The 22706-nt window shown below is 43.9% G+C and overlaps 1 protein-coding gene across 2 annotated transcripts in view; it reads right to left on the bottom strand.

The window, feature by feature from the left end:
- Positions 1-999: 999 nt before the first annotated feature.
- AK5 (adenylate kinase 5) overlaps positions 1000-22706 on the bottom strand; it is a 244878-nt gene continuing 223171 nt past the window's right edge. For both annotated transcript variants that reach the window (XM_053590959.1, XM_053590958.1), the window contains exons 13-14: positions 20996-21187; positions 1000-1131 (exon numbers count right to left, since the gene is read on the bottom strand). In XM_053590959.1, the coding sequence (XP_053446934.1) occupies positions 1063-1131; positions 20996-21187 (261 nt within the window). In that variant the 3' untranslated portion in view covers positions 1000-1062. The remainder of the gene's footprint in view (positions 1132-20995; positions 21188-22706) is intronic.

The raw sequence follows: 22706 nt of genomic DNA, 5'->3' as shown, positions 1-22706 counted from the left end.
TGCAAACTGAAACTATGGCCTTTTGTTGTGACTGAGTGAAAGGTGGAGTTAGTCCAGTAGAATATAGAAGCAGCTCTGGTTTGACAGCTGATAGCACAAAAGAAAACCCAAACTTCACTGGTTTGATGGAGGAAACACAATTTTGCATATGGGTGTGACAAGGTTCACAAAGCCCTGGAGAAAGCGCACATGAAACAAAGAACATTGAAGTCTGCTGAACACACTGACCTGCGCCTCCCACCCACCCACAGCAGTTGTGTATTTTACTGTATTTTTCATTTGTTTGACTGTAAGTGGGTGATCATTTAAGATCAAAATTACATGTTGATATTTGCCCAATGAATGAAATTAACAAATTATCTCATGCTTTCAAATTACATTTGCTCATTGATTTATCATTACTGAAATGCACCAACATGTAGAGGAGACTGGGTTATACAATTTATCAGTTTTTTTCCCCGTAGCCATTTATGACAGTATTCCAAGGAGCCACTTTCCTCTAGAAGTAATGTTCTGTTGTTCCCCCAAAAGCTATTCACTTTCACGAGTTTCACTTGCCTGAGGTTTCTACATGGAGTCCATGGCATTGTCTAATGAACCCAGTGTCATCTGAGCCAGTGGTGGGTGAGAGTTGAGGAGACAGAAAGCCAGTCACCAGACGAAGAGGCCCACGCCTGTCCCGAGTTAGGAACAGCGTGTAAATCTTGAGGAAGGAAAAGGTGGTGGGGGTCAGAGATGCATAATGACAGCAGAATCAAGTGATGAGACCCTAGCACAGCCTGGGGCAGAGCTGACACAGACGAGCTCTGAGGCACAACTTGTGTGATAAAGTGCGTCCCACGAGTGCACACAGCTGTCGCAAGTGTGAAGAAAAGGTCGATAGTCGCAATTACACCATGCATGATTTCCAGACACCTCTCACACAGATCTAGCTGGGAGGCAATAGTTATGTCAGGATTTAGGAGGATACAAAATGTTTAGCTTGAAACATAACTGGTGTTAAGGGATGAACCTTTTCATGTTTTTATTTCCACTCTCCTTAACGAATGTGCATTTTCACCTTCAAAAAATAGAGTCAATAGCTTTGCAGAGTTGAAGAAAAACTTCCTCTGGTGTTCCCTCTGCATTTATCTGTATTTAAAAAGGAAAAGAAAAAGGTTAATGAGATCATTTTTAGCACTAGAAAAAAAGATCAACTTTATAATTTGCTTGGCAAAAATTTAAAACACAACCTTTTGCCCCACCCCACCCCTAAGCCAGAGAAAAAAAGTGAAGAGTAGCTGTTTAAAGAATGAGGTGCCTGAATTAAAGCAACAGGGAGATACCAGCACACGTCTGTTAGAACGGCCAGAATCCAAAATCTGGACAACACTGAATGCTGGTGAGGATGGGGAGCAGCGGGGATGGTGCAGCCACTTTGGACGGCATCGCAGTTTCTTAAACCACACTGTTACGAAACTTCAGCAAGCATGCTGGGTTTTTACCCAAATGAGTTGAAAACATAATGTCTACTCACAAACCCACACAGTGTTCGTAGCAGCTCTATGGAACATTGACAGCCAGGATGACTTTCAGCATTTTAATGACTGCACTGCGGTACATTGAAACAATGGAATAGTATTCAGGGCTGCAATGAAATGAGTATCAAGCCATGAAAAGACAGAGGGAAACGTAAATGCATATTACTAAGTGACAGAAGCCACTCTGAAAAGGATACACACATTCTGGGGTTCCAACTACATGACATTCTATAAAAGCCCAAACTGTGGAGACAGTAAAGAGATCACTGGTGATGTGGAGTTGGGAAGTGGAGGGGTGAATAGGCAAAGTGGGAAGGAATTTTTAGGGCAGCAAAACCGTCTTGTGTGATACAATAATGGTAAATGTGTGTCACTGTATATGGGTCTCGACTCACAGAGCATTACACCAAGAGTGAGCCCTAGTGTAAACCACGGGCTTGGGAGATAATGGGGGTATTGATGTAGGCTCATCTGCTGTAACAACTGTGTCACTCCTATGAGGGACTTGATAGTTGGGGAGGTTGTAGTTTGTGGGGTCAGAGTCATGGCCCTCTATGTTCAGAAAAAGATTTCTGAGCATATGAGGTCAGATGATTAAGTTTGAGAACTCATCCTAGAGAAAGTGCTATACCCCTCACTGCTGAGTATCACTGTGCTCACCTTCAAAGCACTTCCCTTGGGGGCTGTGCACCAAGGCCGGCGCCTAGCCACTGTTCAAAGCACTTTTTCTAGGATGAGTTCCTGACCTTAATTGTCAGACTGCATGTGACAACAGCTCTGATGGCCATTCCAGAAAAAGAGTTCCCAAGTTGCTTTGAAGGGTGGACTGGGCGCTGGCATCAGTGCAGAGCTTCCCACGGGGGCACTTCCAAGGTGACCGTGGTGAGATTCAGCAGTAATAGTGCAGTGCTTCTTAAGTGATTGTGCGAACTGAATTGTCCCACTTCGAGATGTAAACCTGCTCTACAAGTCTATTTGAAATAATGACAACAACTGAGTGCCTGTTTAAAGTATTGCTAGGGGTCAAGGAAAGACTGGAGTTACTTAAAATGACACTTTGGAGTGTTCTAGGAGCATTTGGAGCTGGGTGGGAACAGGGCAGAAACTGGGGGAGGAAGAAGGGAAAAGCCAGGACCAGCATTCAAGCACAGCAAGGGCAGAGTCCACCGGAGAGGATCGTATGCCAGCACGGGAAGCCAGCCCCAGAGGGAAGCAGGAGGGGAGCTGATTCTGTGGCCACGAAGAGATTACCCCTGCACCTCTCTGACATCACACCAGCTGAGATTGGTTCCATCATACACGGAACAGCTACAGAACGTAAAATTGTGGGGAGGTAAAGCCCTGGGAGGCTGGGGTACTGCTGGTGGAGTGCGTCACCACAAAACCAAGGTGGACACGTTACCCAGGTTACTCTGGAAACATTGGTATGAGGCATTACCATCTAAAAGAACCAGAGCATCTGCCCCAATGTCAACTGTGATACATGGCCATCGAGTGGACTCTGGTAAACTTTGGGCCACTACAAAGTTCTGGGGAAGGGAAAACTCCCAAAGCAGCTTGTCGTCATGGAAGCCAAATTGTTCAGCAGAACAACTGGATGAGATGGGGAAAGGAGTAAGCAGTGTGTGGAAGAGGAGGCATGAACTGGTGGTTTGAAGCCACACGGAGGGAGGCTAGCAAACAAGAAAAAAAAAAAAAAAAAAAGAGGCCTGAAAGCCTCGTAAGAGTCAAGAGTGGGAGAGCTCACCAAAATGCAGCTTTCAGGCCTCACCTGCAGAGGGTCTCCTTTGGTGGGTTTGTGGGTTTGGGCTGGACCTTTAATCTGTATATTCATTATAAAAAATACTTGAGATAACTTCGCTGTGGGCTTGGACACACATTGAGAAACACAAGATGATTTCTTCTCTCCTGTCTACCTCCCTAAATCTCTGCAAATGAGTTTCAATTTTGCAACCCTTAGGGACTTCTCTTATTCAGGAGCTTGAATTAGAGCAATGAACAATCATTCGTAAATTTCTTTTTAAACTTGGCAAGAGTGGAAGTGAAATCAGGAAAATGTTAGTTGAAGTTTATGGCGATAATGTCATGGAGGGAAGGGTCACATACAGATGGATTAAATGTTTTTCTGAGGAGAGAGAAAGTGTCATTGATGAACAGAGGTCAGGGCAGTCAGTAACGAGCAGAACTGATGAAAACATTGCAAAAAATCATTAAATTGGGTGGCGCCTGTGGCTTAAGGAGTAGAGCGCTGGCCCCAGCCAAAAACTGCAAAAAATAAATAAATAATTTAAAAAATCATGCAATTGTGCATCAAAATCTTTGGCTGACTATGAGAAGCATAGCAGATCAAGTAAACACTGATAGAGAAATAGGAAAACCTTAACTGAAAATCTTGGCCAACAACTCCTGGCTCTTGCACCATGACGATGAGCCAGCTCACACAGCACTGTCTGTGAGGAAGTTTTTAGCCAGTAAACAAATAACTGTATTGGAACACCCTGTCTACTCACCTGATCTGGCCCCCAATGTCTTTTTTCTTTACCCAAAGATAAAAGATTAAAGGAAGAAATTTTGATGACATTCATGACATCAAGGGTAATACGATGACTGCTTTGATGGCCATTCCAGAAAAAGAGTTCCAAAATTGCTTTGAAGGGTGGACTAGGTGCTGGTGCATGGCTTCCCGAGGGGAATACTTTGAAGGTGACCATCAAGATGTTCAGCAATGAGGTGTGTAGCACTTTTTCTCGGATGAGTTCTCATACTTAGTTGTCAGACCCTTGTAATGATATAGTACCTTTAACCTCAGTATGTGTGCCATCCTCACATCCCTTTTCAGCAAGTCTATTCCCACCCACATCCCTGCTGAATCTTCTGACCTTGCCTTAAACCTCGAGGAGAGGAAAGGGGTTGCTAACTCACCTTCCTGCCCCTTCTCTGGTCTCCTTCCCTGCCCTGAAGGTGAGTGTCAATCCACAAGCGCTCGGGTTATTGTTTACACTGTCCACGATCTTATCAGTGGGAAATACACCAGGTCTCTGGTCCCCAACAAGTTCCACAAGCACAAAGAAAGACTCAATACAGCCCTTTCGTGCACTGTTCTTCCTCCTAGCCATCTAATTCTTTGTCCTCGTCCCAAAATCTGCCCCAGATCTCTCCCAGAAGACAAAGCTGCTTAGACAGGGGATTGACCCAGTCACCTACTGCACTGCAGTTGACTTTTCTTACTACAGTATCATCACCCAGCCCAGGGGCACCTGGAGTGGCACTTTTAGCCTCAGCTGTGCCCTCTGCTTCACCCAGACAAGCCCGACTCTGTTCTTGGGCCATTTCTTTTTTTATTGTTGGGGATTCATTGAGGGTACAATAAGCCAGGTTATACTGATTGAAATTGTTAGGTAAAGTCCCTCTTGCAATCATGTCTTGCCCCCATAACTTGGGCCATTTCTTGTCCTCACAAGGTGGTCAGTATTTTGCAGAATCATCTTTATCCCTTTTCCAGCGTCTTGCTGAACTTGGCTAGTTCCTTGGTTTTAACTGACTTAACACGTTCTATTTGCCCTAACTGGCCCTGAAGCAATTCTCTTCTCCAATCCTTTGTAACCGATACTGCCCCACATTCCTCAAACCTAGTTTTTCTAAACTGATCTTCCTTTCAAAAGAAACCCATGGCTGGGTTTCCCATGTTCTTAGCTAGTGTTTTTTAACCTTTTTAAAAAATCTCACGGCACACTTGAATCTTTTGATAAAACAAAAGTATTAAAAAAGAATATACTTCTGTGGAAGACAGATTTGAGAGCTTCCTCCAGTCTCCTCACATGATGCCTGTGATATTTAAAAAAAAAAAAAAGAAGAATATACTTAACTGTACTTTGAACTTCTTTTGAAAATAATGTAATTAATGATCTTTAAAAATGTTCCTGGCACATAGGTTGAAAATAACTGTTTTTATCTAACACTCATCTTGTGTCTTTGAACACTGACTAGCACAGAAACCTTTTCTTAAAGAACACATCATCTATTTTCTCCATTTTTTGGAATTGATAACGTGGTCATTCAGAGTAATGCCATGTTAAGCTGATTCAATTTGGGTTGATCGTTTTCTAGCATATCCAGCATTTATTTTAGGCTCTGATGAAAACATCATTTGTTCATTGCAACCATTGAGCCCACTGTGTAACTTTCCTCTTTTTTGCTATCATGATGAACCGATGCCTCTTTCAACACAGTCAACTGAATGCAAAGTGGTGTTCAACTTTCTATTTCCTGGCCAGATATAACCCGGCATTAGCCCCAATAGCTGTAGGTTGTTAAAGAAAAATATTCTTCTGTGACACGGGTTCTTGCTAAATCATGGCAAGGAAGACCATCAGGACGAGGATAATAGGTATAAGGACCATGGCAACAAGATTTTGCAGTGGGGGAGAGGGATGGGGCTCAGGTCTATACAGCATAGAAAGTGGGAATTTATCCACAAGGAGCAGGGTGGTGGTTAGTGGATGTAAAATATCTAAGAGATAAGATTATCAGGAGTGAGGCAGATCCGGGCTAACCTGATCCAACAGGGTCCTTGTTGAAGACAGGCTAAGTGATCAGATGTCACCTGGGGGTGGCAGAGGATGAGGGACCCCATCAGATATCTGGGGTCAGATGTCGAGGACAAGCGATCTTCCTAAACCGATTTAGCAGAGTTCTTTGCTAACGCTGGATTTTACAAAGAACGCAAGATGGGCCTAACGGAAGGTTCAAAAGTCTGAAGTACCTTTGTTGTCTGCGATTGCCCGTTGCAGCTGTATGAGGACAAAGCCATTTCTCAGCACTGCTTCCTCTGTGCCCAGCAAAGCAAAGGTTAAACCAAAGGATGCATCCTGCGTTTCCATTCCCGCTTCCTCCGCTCTCAGAAATGCGCTATTGTGGGGGCAGAGTCCATTTTCTGGTCCACAAACTGGGCTTTATGGAAGGACAAGAGTTTCTCTCTTCTAAAAACCAGGCCACCTGCTTTCGGCCCGGAGGGCTCTGGAGAATAAGGGTGTGAAGGGCGGGCCTGTCATCTTCCATCAAGCAGACCAGAGCTGATATTTTGGGGACTGCTGGGGGCTGGGCCCCAGAGCTTTTGCTAGACCATCGGCCACTTCTACTTCAATCCCGAGCCTCCCTCCTCATTTTGCTTTGTAGCTTAAATATGGTGATTTGTTGATTTATTTGTAGAGACAGTCTCACTTTACCGCCCTCGGTAGAGTGCCATGACGTCACATGGCTCACAGCAACCTCTAACTCTTGGACTGAAGTGATTCTTTTGTCTTAGCCTCTCAAGTCGCTGAGATTACAGGTGCCCGCCACAAGGCCTGGCTATTTTTAGAGATGAGGTCTCACTCTGGCTCAGACTGGTCTCAAACTCATGAGCTCCAGCAATCCACCTGCCTGGGTGGATTATAGGTGTGAGCCACCACTCTGGATTTCTTCTTCTTCTTTTTTTTTTTTAACAGAGGCCTCCTCTGTTGCTCAGATTTGAGTGCTGTAGCACTGGCCCAGCTCCTTAAACAGCAACCTTAAACTCCTGGGTTCAAGCGATCCTCCTGCCTCAGCCTCCCAAGTAGCTGGGACTACAGGCACGAGCCACAATACCTGGGTTCAAGATATTCTCCTGGGTTTGAGCGATTCTCTTGCCTCAGCCTCCCATAGTTTAGATTTTCTTATAATAGTCTGACCAACTTCTAATAGCGAATTTTTTATTTCCTTTTTTTTTTTTTTTACTAATATTAAATCATAGCTGTGTACATTAATGCGATCATGGGGCACCGTACATGGCTTTGAAAACAGTCTGACACAGTTTTATCACACTGGTTAACATAGCCTTCCTGGCATTTTCTTAGTTATTGTATTAACACAATTATATTCTACATTTACTAAGTTTCACATGTACCCTTGTAAGATGCACCATGGGTGTAATCCCACCAATCACCCTCCCTCTGCGCATCCTCCCCCCTCCCTTCCCTTCCCCTCCCCCTTTCCCATACTCTTAGGTTATAATTGGGTTATAGCTTTCATATGAAAGCCATAAATTAGTTTCATAGTAGGGCTGAGAACACTGGATACATTTTCTTCCATTCTTGAGATACTTTACTAAGAAGAGTATGTTCCAGCTCCATCCATGTAAACATGAAAGAGGGAAAGTCTCCATCTTTCTTTAAGGCTGCATAATATTCCATGGTGTACATATACCACAATTTATTAATCCATTCGTGGATCAATGGGCACTTGGGCTTTTTCCATCACTTAGCAATTGTGAATTGGGCTGCAATAAACATTCTGGTGCAAATATCTTTGTTATGATGTGATTTTGGGTCTTCTGGATATATACCTAGTAGAGGAATTATAGGATTGAATGGCAGATCTATTTTTAGATCTCTAAGTGTTCTCCAATCATCTTTCCAAAAGGAATGTATTAATTTGCATTCCCACCAGCAGTGTAGAAGTGTTCCCTTTTCTCCATATCCATGCCAACATCTCTGGTCTTGGGATTTTGTGATATGGGCTAATCTTACTGGAGTTAGATGGCATCTCAAGGTAGTTTTGATTTGCATTTCTCTGATGATTAAAGATGATGAGCATTTTTTCATATGTCTGTAGGCCGTGCACCTGTCTTCTTCAGAAAAGTTTCTCTTCAAGTCCCTTGACCAGCCTGCGATGGGATCACTTGTTCTTTTCTTGCTTATACGTTTGAGTTCTCTGTGGATTCTGGTTATTAAACCTTTGTCGGAGACATAACCTGCAAATATCTTCTCCCATTCTGAGGGCTGTCTTCTTGCTTTATTTACTGTGTTATTGGCTGTGCAGAAGTTTCTTAGTTTGATCGGGTCCCAGTAGTGTATTTTTGAAGCTGCTTCAATTGCCCGGGGGATCTTCCTCATAAAATACTCGCTCAGACTGATTTCTTCAAGGGTTTTCCCTGCACTCTCTCCTAGTATTTTTATAGTTTCATGTCTTAAGTTTAAATCTTTAATCCAGTGAGAGTCTATGTTAGTTAATGGTAAAAGGTGTGGGTCCAGTTTCAGTCTTCTACAGGTTGCGGGCCAGTTCACCCAGCACCATTTGTTAAATAGGGAATCTTTTCCCCACTGTATGTTTTTAATTGTCTTGTCAAAGATCAAATAACGGTAAGTAGCTGGATTCATCTCTTGGTTCTCTATTCTGTTCCAGACATCTACTTCTCTATTTTTGTGCCAGTACCATGCTGTTTTGATCACTATCGATTTATAGTATAGTCTGAGGTCTGGTAGTGTGATTCCTCCTGCTTTGTTTTTATTTCTGAGTAATGTTTTGGCTATTTGAGTTTTTTTTCTGATTCCTTATAAAACAAAGTATTATCTTTTCAAGATCTTTAAAGTATGACAGTAGAGCTTTAATAGGGATTGCATTAAAATTGTATATTGCTTTGGGTAGTATGGACATTTTAACAATGTTGATTCATCCCAGCCATGAGCATGGTATGTTTTTCCATTTGTTAATGTTTTCAGCTATTTCTTTTCTTAGAGTTTCATAGTTCTCTTTATAGTGATCTTTCATGTCCTTTGTTAGATAAACTCCCAAATATTTCATCTTCTTTGGCACTACTGTGAACGGAATAGAGTCCTTAACTGTTTTTTCAGCTTGACTTGTTGGTATATATAAAGGCTACTGATTTATGAATGTTGATTTTGTAACCTGAGACACTGCTGTATTCCTTGATCACTTCTAAGAGTTTTGTAGTAGAATCCCTGGTATTTTCCAGATATACAATCATATCATCTGCGAAGAGCAAAAGTTTGATCTCTTCTGACCCTATATGGATACCCTTGATCGCCTTTTCTTCCCTAATTGTAGTGGCTAAAACTTCCATTACAATGTTAAAGAGCAGTGGAGACAATGGGCAACCTTGTCTGGTTCCTGATCTGAGTGGAAATGATTTCAATTTAACTCCATTCAATATGATATTGGCTGTGGGTTTGCTGTAGATGGCCTCTATCAGTTTAAGAAATGTCCCTTCTATACCAATTTTCTTGAGTGTTCTGATCATGAAGGGATGCTGGATATTATCAAAAGCTTTTTCTGCATCAATTGAAAGAATCATATGGTCTTTGTTTTTTAATTTGTTTATGTGCTGAATTATACTTACAGATTTACGTATATTAAACCAGTCTTGAGACCCTGGGGTAAAACCGACTTGGTCATGATGTATAATTTGTTTGATGTGTTGCTGGATTCTGTTTGTTAGGATCTTGTTGAATATTTTTGCATCTATATTCATTAGTGATATTGGTCTATAATTTTCTTTTCTTGTTGGGTCTTTTCCTGGTTTGGGGATCAGGGTGATGTTTGTTTCATAGAACATGTTGAGTAGTCTTCCTTCTTTTTCTATATTATGGAACAGGTTGAGTAATATAGGTACTAGTTCCTCTTTAAAGGTTTAGTAGAATTCTGATGTGAAGCCATCTGGTCCCAGGCTTTTCTTTTTAGGGAGATTTCATATGGTTGATGCTATTTCAGAGCTTGATATTGGCCTGTTCAACATTTCCACTTGATTCTGGCTAAGTCTTGGAAGGTGACATGCTTCCAAGTATTGGTCAATTTCCTTCAGATTTTCATATTTCTGAGAATAAAGTTTCTTGTAATATTCATTAAGGATTTTTTTTAATTTCTGAGGAGTCTGTTGTTATTTCATCTTTGTTGTTTCTGATTAATGAAATTCGAGATTTTACTCTTTTTTTTTCCTGGTTAGGTTAGCCAAAGGTCTATCTATTTTATTGACCTTTTCAAAAAACCAACTTTTTGATTTATTGATCTGTTGTATAATTCTTTTGTTTTCAATTTCATTTAATTTTGGTTATTTCTTTTCTTCTACTGGGTTTGGGGTTGGAATGTTCTTCCTGAGATGTCCCATTAAGTTGTTAACTTCTGTTTCCGTTCTCTTGAGGAAGGCTTGCAGTGCTATAAATTTCCCTCTTAGGACTGCCTTTGTAGTATCCCAGACATTCTGATAATTCATGTCTTCATTGTCGTTTTGTTCCAAAAGTTTGGCAATTTCCTTCTTGATCTCTTCTCTGACCCAGCTATCATTCAGCATAAGGTTATTTAACTTCTATGTTTTTATATGAGTATGCAGGTTCCTGTTGTTACTGAGTTCAACTTTTATTCCATGGTGGTCCGAAAGCATACAAGGAATAATTTCTATTCCTTTAAATTTACTGAGGTTAGACTTGTGACCTAAGATGTGATCGATTTTGGAGTATGTTCCATGGGCTGATGAGAAGTATGTGTATTCAGTTTTGTTGGGATGAAATGTTCTGTAGATGTCTGCTAAATCCAAATGTTGGATGGTTAGGTTTAAATCTAAAATTTCTTTGCTCAGCTTCTTATTGGAGGGTCTATCCAACACTGCCAACACTGCCAAAGATTTCAGTGTTGAAATCTCTGACTGTTATGGAGCTGGAGGAAATCAAGTTGCTCATGTCTGTTAGAGTTTCTCTTATAAATTGAGGTGCATTCTAGTTGGGTGCATAAATATTCATAATTGAAATCTCATCATATTGAGTATTACCCTTAACAAATATGAGGTGACCATTCTTATCCTTCCTTACTTTTGTCGGTTTAAAGCCTATTGTGTCTGCAAATAGAATTGCAACGCCTGCTTTTTTTCTGGCTACCATTTGCCTAAAATATGGACAACCATCCTGTCACTCTGAGTCTATATTTATCTTTTAAGGTAAGATGTGACTCTTGTATGCAGCAAATATCTGGCCTAAGTTTTTGTATCCAGTCAGCTAACCTGTGCCTCTTTAGAGGACAGTTTAAGGCCTTCACATTAATGGAGAATATTGATAAGTCTGGTAAAATTTTGGGTATCGAGTTTTTCAAAAGTCCAGTGGACATTTTTAATCCTTTCACCACTGTGGAAGTTGGAGTTTGATCAAAAGTTTCTGAGTGAGTTTATTTTTGTGGTAGAGGATTGGGCCATAACCAAACCTGAAGAGCTGGTTTGGTTATGGCAAATTTCTTCAACATATGAATGTCATTAAAGTATTCAATTTCTCCATCATAAATGAAACTCAGTTTAGCTGGATTCAAGATCCGGGATTGAAAGTCATTTTGTTTTAGGAGATTAAAAGTCAATGACTATCCTCTTCTGGCTTGAAAAGTTTCAGCATAGAGATATGCAGTCATTCTAGTATTCTTCCCATTGTAGGTAATGAATTTTTTAAGTCTGGCTGCTTTGAGAATTTTCTCTTTCATATTAACACTAGTGAAGTTAATTATGATATGCCTGGGGGATGTCTTATTTGGTTTGAGTTGTGCTGGGGTTCTGAAACTGTCTGCTATCTGAATTTCAGAATCTCTTGGCATGTCTCTTTCATAATTTCATGGACAATGGCCTCTGTGCCTTGCGAGGCCACTTCATCACTTTCAGGGATTCCAATGAGGTGGGTATTAGCCTTCTTCGAATTATCCCAGAGCTCTCTGAGAGAATGATCTGTTTTTGCTCTCCATTTTTCTTCTTCTTTGAGAGTTTGGGAGTGTTCAAAAGGTTTGCCTTCAATGTCAGAAATCCTTTCTTTTGCTTGCTCCACTCTGTTACTGAGGGATTCTACTATATTTTTCAGATCTTTGAGGGCTGCAAATTCTTGCTTCAGTGCATCAAAATCTTTGGTGGTTTTGTCTTTAAATTCCCCATTAAATTCTTGCGACAACTTTTGAATTTCTCCTCGAATTTCTAATTCTGACTTTTGAATTACTCTTCGAATTTCTAATTCCAAATTTTCCTCCATTTTATTAGTCTTGTTTGCAATCCAAATTCTGAATTCGATTTCTGACATCTTGGCCAGCTATTTATGAATGGGATCTCCAGTTACATCTGCCATATCTTTCCTTGGGGAGGGTTGATCTATTCTGGTTATTCATGTTACCAGAGTTTTTCCACTGATTCCGCCCCATGATTATTTTACACTGTTCGACTTTTCCCCTAGAGCTTTGTTGAGGACCTGTACAGTGCTATGGCCTGAGAAACTGGGGACCTATTTGGTGTGGTGGGGCTAAGTGGTTCTGTCTTGTTTTCAGCTGGTCTCTGTTCGACCCTAGTGAAACAGTTACTCTGGGTTGAAGTCTTAGCTGTGGAGAAATACCAGCAATTAAGTCACCCCGCCCCACACAGGCAACAATTGGAAAAGGAAAATCAAACCTTCCTACAACCATACACCCAGGGCACCACTTGAATAGTCCTCAGGTGATTGGCTCAGTTCAAAAGGTCCAAATCAATTGTCTCAGTTAGTTCCTGTCTCAGGTGTGAGAGTTTCAAAGGTCTCTGGGAACTGGATCACAGGGGTCTGGTGACAACTCGAATATGACTTGTTCTGGTGCTCCTTGAAGTCAGGAGGACCCACCAAGAAATAGTGTAGTCTGGGAAGGTTGATGCCTCCATCCCCACCTTGCACTTCTGTCACACACAGTCACTGATAGGCCCACAGGGCTGTGACTCAGTTGCCTCCCATGAGCAGATACTCTAGGGGTTTGCCCCTGCCTGAATCACAAGGAAATCTGTATCTGCTCAGCCAGACCACTGCTCTCTGCCTCTATCCAGCAGGGGTTGGTGAGGCCTGAGAACCTTGGGCACTTGATGGAGGCTGGGGGGTGCTCACTCAGTTCCAGCCCCACCCCTGATTGATGTTACTGACAGAACAGAACAACTTTGTGGGAATTTGTTTCTGTCCCTACTAAATTCCTCTGCAGAAGAGAAGCTGTTTTGAGTTCCCAGAACCTGTGCCTCAGGCCCTGCCTTTACTCTTGCAGGTTTGTATTCGTAGCACAGTCAGTTCTAGCCTCCTGCCTTCCTTTGTCTATAGGCTGATGATCCCCTGAGGGCCAGGTGTGTCTTAAGCTCAGTAAAGCGGTCCTCTGGGTCAGCCCCACCCAGGGAATTTCCCTGCTCTGCACGTGCATTTTCTAGTCCCTGTGCTCCACCCAGGCTGGTACTGCCATAGGCAAACCCTTTACTCACAGGGCCTGTGTTTCAGTCCCAGATCTGTTCCACGGTGGTTGCCATCTGAGAAGATGCCTGGCCTCCTCTGGTTGCCCAGGGAGACAGGGATTGTGGCTTCAGAATATCCGGGGTTGGGCCGTATTGTTGCCAAAAACGGCCCAACGGCTGCTCTGTGCCTCAGGGCACTGCTGCTCCAGTGTGGTTCCCTCTCAGCTGATCATCATCTCCTCACTCCTCTGCCGCAGAATCAGCAGTGACCAGCTGCAGTCCAGTCTCTGTCCACACCCCTTGAGAAATTACCCAAGAATCTGGACTCCTGGGGGACAGGCCTCCAGACCTCAGAGTGAGAGTGGAGGGGAGTGCTGGGAGCTCAGAATTGCAGGTCGAAACACCAAACTCATTGAGACCAAATGAGCAAATAAACAGATAAAAAGGCTACCAGACACACAAGCCCACAGATGCACAATCAGAAACACATATACATACCACCACCACCAACAACAAAAAAAACTACAATAAAAATAATGATAATCATAAAATAATTGAGAAAAAAGGATAAAAAACATGCAAACAAAACGAACAAACAAAAAACCCTCTATAAATCTGATGTTAGTACTGTCAGAAACCATAGGAAGGGAAGAAGAGGAAGAGAGAATGGAGAAAAAAAAGTGATGTTCATAAAAAAGTTAAAAAAGAAGAAAGAAAAAATTAAAAATAAAAAAAATGAAAAGAAAAAAATAAAAAGTAATGATAGCTCCTCCAAGAAAATGATGAGGAAAAAAAGGCACCAACCACAAAAATATTATCTTGTATGTATGTAGAAATATACATCTATATATATGACGTAGGGATCAACTTTTATAGGACTATATTTATAATGCAATATACTTTCTGGACACCAGGTGGCGCTGTGAGTGGGTCCCAGGCTCATACCTGATTCACAGTTTATACTGTTACCACGGTAACCACCCTACAAGGCTGATGGCCATTTTCGAGTTTCTGTAAAAGTTTTTTTACCTAATTGTTGTGCAACCTCAGCTGCTCTGTTCCAGACAGCACTCCTATCTGACTTCCCAACTCAGTGCAGGAGTCCACGCTTCACAAATCTTTCCACTCTGCTCCCGCATTCTCCTGCAAACTGGCAACTGTGATCGGCTGTGGAGGAGGGTACTGGCTGTCGCCAGGTTTCACTGCCGCTGTAGCTGTGGCACAGAAACCTTATACTCAGTTTTTGTGGCTCAGAGTCTCACTTTTGAATCTGGAAATTTTAGTCCATCCACCCTCCAGTTCGCCACGCAGCCTGAACTGCCAGCCCGCACCAATATTCCCCACCAGGAATGGTCAGGTCTATTTAATCACTCCTGTTGTTCTGGGGGAAGGTGACCGTCATTTTGGACAATTCAAAATGTCTGTTTCCTGGGTGGGATCCCTTCCTTTCAATTTTCCATCAGGTTGCTTAGTTCCTTGTGATTCTGAGTAGCTCCTCTTTTTGGTGCCAAACTCTGCTCAGGAATAAATTTTCGTCAGCTGGATTTTGCCAGGAATTGCAGGCTGCTGTCCTCCGTGAGGGAGGGGCCTGCTGGACAGCACAGCCAAGCAGGGAAAATCTCTACAACAGAGTCCGTGGTTTTAAATTACATCTCATATACAGCAATCTGCCAATTTGCTGTGCGTCTCCAGCTGTCTGTCCACACTAATAATCCACGCAGGGGGGGGGTCTGGACCTTTTCCTCTCACCTGATGACTTGGGAAAGGTAGGCTACACAACCGTCCCGTCTACCATCATGCTCCTCCTCCCCTGGACTGGATTTTAAAGGAGTAATGGAGAGCCCAGCTGAGGAGGTTGGGCCTAGAGCCTTCCGTCTACTCCCACATTTCTCTTTTGTTTCTCCACAGGCTATCTTGACTCTTCCTGGATCTCAAAGTGGATTCTCCTTGCTCATCTAACTCCCATGTGGAGAATACACCCCCATGTATTTTAAGAAAAGAATAAGTGGCTTTTATATTTTTACATGTAGCTGCAACTGAAGGGAAATAGAAAAGAACCAACTTGCTAAGTGCTTTCTAAGTTACCAGAACTTTTCTTGGCGCTCACAGCTTCAGCAAATTTAAACCGGTTAGTTTGCAAGGCGCTAGTTAGTGTTTAATGTCTACAGTGGACAGGGAAGAGTCCTGTGTAATTAGCTTACTGATTGTTTTGTGTGAAGGGGTCTTCCTCAGCAAGGGAAAACTTGAAAACAATAACCCTTCAGTGTGGGGTGTGTTCACACTATAATCAAGGCTTGTAGTATTAACTTACAGTAACGCTTTTCCCAGAAATAGTCAAAAGTTTCACGATGGCCTTTCCCCCAAAGAGCTCCAATTCTGAATCAGTAAAGTCAGAATGTATGAGGTTTTAAGGTATTTAAAAAATACTTACTCTAGGTAAGGAGATTTGCTTCTGACTATGTGAGTTTACTGTTTGGGTCTGAAACTTGATATAAAATCCTGCAGCCAGTGATGCCCTGACTACCACAGAAAATGTTTCTTTTATTAAAAAGCTCTCCAAGCAAGTGAACACAAAATAGTAAATTGTTCAATGTTCACCTGACTTCTCAAAGGAAAAGTAGAGCAGTCAGTGATAATACTTCCACCCCGCAGTCCACAGAACACACCACTAAATTAGGAGAGCGGCTTTGGTCATTGCATTTTTGTCTACTCTCTCTGTAGTTCCCTGAATGTGTAAATCTCAAAACAGTTGGCTGCTCCAAACACTGCTGAGGTCTAGTTGTGTGTTTCCTGAATTTTCCCCACACTGTTCAAAACATTGAGTTTCATTTTAATTTTTCATGTATTGGCACCCCAGGCTTCTGGGACAAATCCTAGCTGTCACAGAGTGGTTAGGATTACTGTGTGTGCTCCACCACCTCCCCCTCCCCCCCTTTTTTGAGACTGAATCTCACTCTGTCACCCTGGGTAGAGTGCTGTGGCTCACGAGTCATCGTGGCTCACAGCAACCTCAAATGCTTGTGCTCATGCAATCCCCTTGCCTCACCCTCCTGAGACTACGGGCGCCCAACACCACTCCTGGCTAGCTTTTCTATTTTTAGTAAAGATGGAGGTTCTTCCTCTTGCTCAGGCTGATCTTGAACTCATGAACTCAAGGGATCCTCTCACCTTGGCCTGCCAGAGTGCTGGGATTACAGGAGTGAGCCACTGCGCCCAGCCTCTTCTAATATCCTCTGTTAAACCAGAGGCATCCTCTGCTAGAAGCGGTTCTCAACCTGTGGTTTGCAAACAATGAAAATACATCCTGCGTATCAGATATTTACATTACGATTCATAACAGTAGCAAAATCACAGTTACGAAGTAGCAACGAAAATAATTTTATGGTTGGGGGTCACCACAACATGAGGCACTGTATTAAAGGGTTGCGGCATTAGGAAGGTTGAGAACCACTGTGTTAGAGGCTCTCAGCGAAGGCAGACCTGTGCACAGCTTGGGTGCCATCAGGTGCATGAAGTTTTTAAAAGTTCAGGTTCAGGGCGGCACCTGTGGCTCAGTCGGTAGGGCGCCGGCCCCATATACCGAGGGTGGCGGGTTCAAACCCAGCCCCAGCCAAACTGCAACCAAAAAATAGCCGGGCGTTGTGGCGGGCGCCTGTGGTCCCAGCTACTCGGGAGGCTGAGGCAAGAGAATCGCTTAAGCCCAGGAGTTGGAGGTTGCTGTGAGCTGTGTGAGGCCACGGCACTCTACCGAGGGCCATAAAAGTGAGACTCTGTCTCTACAAAAAAAAAAAAAAAAAGTCTTAAAAGTTCAGGTTCAGGGTGGCGCCTGTGGCTCAGTGAGTAGGGCGCCAGCCCCATATACCAAGGGTGGTGGGTTCAAATCCGGCCCTGCCGAACTGCAATAAAAAATAGCCAGGTGTTGTGGTGGGCACCTGTAGTCCCAGCTACTCAGGAGGCTGAGGCAAGAGAATCGCCTAAGCCCAAGAGCTGGAGGTTGCTGTGAGCTGTGAGGCCATGGCACACTACCGAGGGCGATAAAGTGAGACTCTGTCTCTAAAAAAAAAAAAAAAAAGTTCAGGTTCAGTTCTGGGAAGCCGTCATTTCACATATCCAGTCAGGCCACACTTTGCTCTCACTCTCAAGGCCATAGAAAAGAGGATGGCTACACATTCCATGACTTTAGAGAGACTGAAGGACAAAATTTTAGCAAAAATGTACATCTGATCTATAATCAATGCACTAAGGGCTTCTCCATAAGTAGGATTTCCCACAGAACACACAGTTTCACTTAAAATGTCACATGGCGCTGGCACCGTCCTTCCCTCTTCCCTGCCTCTCCATTCTGTCGAAGCTTTCATTAAACTAACAGATCTTTCTGCAGATATGAAAGAAAACTATCCTCTCCAGAAGTGACCTTTCTAAAACATCTGCTCATTCTTTCCCTGTTGAAAGTTACACAGTGATTCCCTGCAGTGCTTGAGTTATTCACTTCAAATCTCCTAGAATGGTCTGGAGCTGTGTAATACAGCAGCCACTAGCACAAGTGAGGATCTGAATTTTTAATACTATTTAATTAAATTTAACGTTTAGAACTGGGCGGGGCGCCGTGGCTCACACCTCTAATCTTAGCACTCTGGAAGGCCGAGGTGGATGGATTGACTGAGCTCACAGGTTCAAAACCACCTGAGCCAGAGTGAGACCCCATCTCAAAAAAATAGCTGGCGTTGTGGCGGGTGCCTGTAGTCCCAGCTGAGGTAAGAGAATCACTTGAGTCCAAGAGCTTGCGATTGCTGTGAGCTCTGACACCGCAGAACTCTACCAAGGGTGACAAAGTAAGACTGTCTGAAAACCGACCAACCAACCAACCACAAAAATTAAAAAAAAAAGGAGCAATGTTTACTGACTTTGGTGGAAAAATAATTACCATGATTTAAATTAAATCCAGAGAAACCCTCATTTGCATATAAAGCTAGCACAAGGTATTTTCAGATATTCACAGAGAAATTGAACTAAAAATTTGCTTACGTGTTCCTTTAGCCAATAGGAGGAATCAAGATTAAAAATTAGTGCCTGCTGCTCCCCTTTTCACAGTAATACCAGAAACTGCATTTCTCCTGCTTATCCCTCAATTCACAAGGCTTCTCCTGCCAGGTTGAAGGACCACCCAGAACAGTAATGAGCACTGTTGCATTTCAGGACTTAATAAGAACGGTTAAACTGTTAGTAAAGTCGGGACGTCGCTGCAGAAGGACTGCTGTGCACAGAGGTTATTTTCTCTCATGAGAGCAGAGTTTCCAAGGAACTTGATTTGCTGCATCTGTAAAACTCATTTTTTAATGAGTCAATATCCTCTCTCTTTTTTCATCAATTAAGATTAGTAAATAATGCAGGGACAGATATCATGTATTAGAGGCCCTTTTCATCTATGGTCTGGAGTGTTTCTGGACTAATTATTCCACAAGCAAAATGTCTGTAAAGATGAAGGAAAACAAATGTAAGAAAATATATCAAAATGCTCATTAGTGATTAGCTCTGGGTAAAAGAGGTCTGGATAATTTTTATATTTATCTTCATACTCTTAAGTTTTCTCATTGGCTTCCTTTGTAGACAATGTGTAGTTACTTGTATACTTAGAAAAAAAGAGGGGCTTTAAATATCAATTCATACAATTTTGTAAATGGCACGTGAGGCGGGTATGTCTGTGTTTTGTCTGAGTTCACAATAAGCCCTTCTCTTCTGGGAATTCCTTGTCTCCCATCCACACCCCAGGGAAGAGGCCCAGCCAAGTTCATATCCGTCAGGTCTGAAATGTCAGCACCCCAGAGAGACTTTTCAAACAGCCACCTCCGTCTGCTTTGTTTTATCCACAGAGCTGATCTGCAGCTGTTTATTTTGTTGTCTCCTGGTTTTCTCTTTTCAGTGAGGGGCTATGTCTATCTTGGTTACTGCTGTGTCCCCAGCACCAAGAATGGTGTCTGACACAGCATACACTCAGTAAACAGTCACAGGACAAACGAGGGAGCCCCGTGTGACCTCACCCACCTGGGCATAGCTAACAGGACCAGGGAGATCCTGCCCAGACAAGGCCAAGCAGAACATTTCTCTCGGAAATTTGAAACTGCAAATGAGAGACCATCATGGTCACATGTGAAGGTGGAAGCTGGGAGGAGGGGAGAGGTCACATGCTGGCTTATGGGCCAGGGAAAGAGAATAACCTGGCTTAGGAAGAAGGAAAAGTGTGTGAGAAGCAGGCGGAGCAGTGGGGAGCTTCCCGGGCCTGAGCCCATAGTCCTCCCGGGGCCTGCTGCGTTTCAGCCTGGGGTCACAGAACCTTAAGCAGTAGGACCTCTGTAAGTTGACCACCCAAGGGACTGTAACAAACTGGCCACCATATGAAGGTGGTCAATATAAGGAACTAGGCCTACTATACTGTGGTGCATGGTGGATGTCCAGTCTATGAAATTTAGGTCAACTTAGCTTGGTGCCTGTAGCTCAATGGTTAGGGCGTTGGCCACATACCCTGGGGCTGGCAGGTTTGGGCCAACCTGGGCCTGCTAAACAACAATGACAACTGCAACAACAACAACAAAATAGCTGGGTGTTGTGGTGGGCACCTGTAGTCCCAGATACTTGGGAGGCTGAGGCAAGAGAATTGCTTAAGCCTAAGAGTATGAGGATGCCATAGCACTCTATGGAGGATGACATAGACTCTGTCTCAAAAAAAAAAAAAAAAAGAAAGAAAGAACGAAAATTAGGTTAACTCAAGGAGGTGGTCAATGTCGGGAGGTGGTCAGCTGTGGAGCCTCTACTGTAGTTAAGTTCTGTTTCAGGATAGGCCAGCTGGAGTGATACCTGTTACCTACCAGATCTATATTACCCATTGTTACCATCATGTTTTACAAATTCATAGCAAAAGGATTTGACAGAATATTCCACAATGTTTGCCCGTGAGTAGTGGGACTGCCTGGTGGCAAAGCTCACCCAGTTGTTCCTAGGGCTTGATGGCCAGGCCGGCGTCTTCTCCACAGGGAGGCTTTGGTTGGTGATTGTGCTTTTCAACCCTGAATGCTACCTTTCAGTCAGTCCACCATAACTTCTCTCATTCCAGGTGAAAGCAGGCTTCCTCCTGTGGGCTGGTCCAGGCAGCTGGCCGTCACTGCCCGTCTGACTGGTATGTTGAGAAAGCCTCCCAGGCAGTGTCAGCTGGGTCGCAAGTGCCCAGACTGATCAGTGGTGCCTGCCCCACAGGCACAGAGGAAGGCGATGGAACGGGGCAAAGTCCTATGCTAATTCTTTCTCAGGTGCACGGCAAAGCTTTGCTTTATGAGTGGGAGGGAAACAGTCAGAAAGTCACAGGTTGGAGTGCAGTCCTAACTCCCAGATCCTTTAACCAAACTTGCCCAGCTTTTTCTCTTTCTTGAAAAAAAAGGGAAAAAAAATGGCTCACGTTAGAGGGGGGAGGAGGGAAATGACTTGCCTTCCGTATCTGTGTTCTCATCTCATAGTAGGCGATCACTGGGATGGCCGCTCTGTAGTAGGCCTCCAGGCGCCTGGCGATGGTCTTGGGGGCATCGTCCGTCTGCGGGCTGCCCTGACTCCGTTGGAGAAGGCGGTTGGTCATGGTGTCTGCTGAGCAGTCCATGCAGATCACCAGGTGTGGGTCTCCAATCTGGGGGCAGGGGCACAACACAGTCAGAGACACCACTCTGCTGATGACCCAGAGAGGCCGGGGCCCCTGGTCCCTTCCTTTCTTGGCTGTCTGCTTCCTCCTGATGTCCCAGAGCTGCATGGTGGCACAATTGGGACTGGACTCCAGGGTACCTCACTTCCACGCCTGTCCCTTTCCACATGCTGCCCTGGAGCCCCCATCTTTTAGATCACCCCACATAGTACAGGGATTGTACGCTATCAAGTGCAGCCACACCTGTCCTCCACACTATGGGCTGTGTGTATGTGAAGCCTTCCCTAACCTACTGCGGCAGAGCTGGTCACTTCTCCTTCGTACCCCCACTGCCTCTTATACCAGCCCCCCACAGCGGGTGGCGGCCATGGCTGTGTTACGTGGACTGACTGCATGATGGTTGAGCACTAGAGGCTGGGGTCAGGCTGCTTAGGGTGCAGTCCAGGCGTGATGACCCATCTCCAAGATGGACGTCACCAGTTCCTTACCTCACTTTACTTGCAAGCTGTTCCCCCATCCCTCCAAAATGCAGAGCCCTTCCCCTTGAAGCTAAGATGACCTGTCATTATTTAACTTTTGACCCACAGAATTAGCAGAAAATGATGCATCATGCTTTTAGAGGTTAGGTCATAAGAAAATTTGCAGTTTCTGCCGTATTTTGTGAAACATTTGCCATGGGGGAAGTGAGCTGTCATTCACGATGTCCAGCTGCACCGAGACTGCAGGCGGTGAGGAAGCCCAAGCTAGCCACGTGGAGTGGCAGTGTGGACAGAGATGCCCAGCAGCCCCCAGCTGTTTTAATACATCCCAACCCCGGCTCCAGTGTACCGGCCTTAGTCACCGTCAAACTACAGCTGGACCAGGGACCCCAAGGGAGAACCAGCCAGCTGAGCCCATCAATTTCCAGAGCCATGAGAGATAATAACAAATTGTCCTTTTTTTATTTTTAAAATTTATTTATTATTTATTATTTTATTATTTTTTGTTGTTGTTGGGGATTCATTGAGGGAAACCAGTTTACACTGATTGCATTTGGTAGGTAAAGTCCCTCTTGCAATCGTGTCTTGCCCCCAGAACGTGTGGCACGCACCAAGGCCCCACCCCCATCCCTCCTTCCCTCTCTGCTTTTCCTCCCCCCCCCCCGCCCCAACCTTAATTGTCATTAATTGTTTTTTATTTCTTTCAGAGACAGCATCTCACCCAGTAGCCCAGGTTGGAGTGCACTGGTATTGTCATAGCTCACTGCAGCCTTGAACTTTTGGGTTTTAGCCATTCCAGGTTACAAAATTTTTTTTTTTTTTTGTAGAGACAGAGTCTCACTGTACCGCCCTCGGGTAGAGTGCCGTGGCGTCACACAGCTCACAGCAACCTCTAACTCTTGGGCTTACGCCATTCTCCTGCCTCAGCCTCCCGAGTAGCTGGGACTACAGGCGCCCGCCACAACGCCCAGCTATTTTTTTGTTGCAGTTTGGCCGGGGCCGGGTTTGAACCCGCCACCCTTGGCATA

This window comes from Nycticebus coucang, chromosome 5, assembly GCF_027406575.1.
Source record: "Nycticebus coucang isolate mNycCou1 chromosome 5, mNycCou1.pri, whole genome shotgun sequence".
Lineage (NCBI taxonomy): Eukaryota > Metazoa > Chordata > Mammalia > Primates > Lorisidae > Nycticebus > Nycticebus coucang.
Note: the sequence above shows the minus strand (reverse complement) of the source record. Positions and strands in the feature narration are given on the sequence as shown.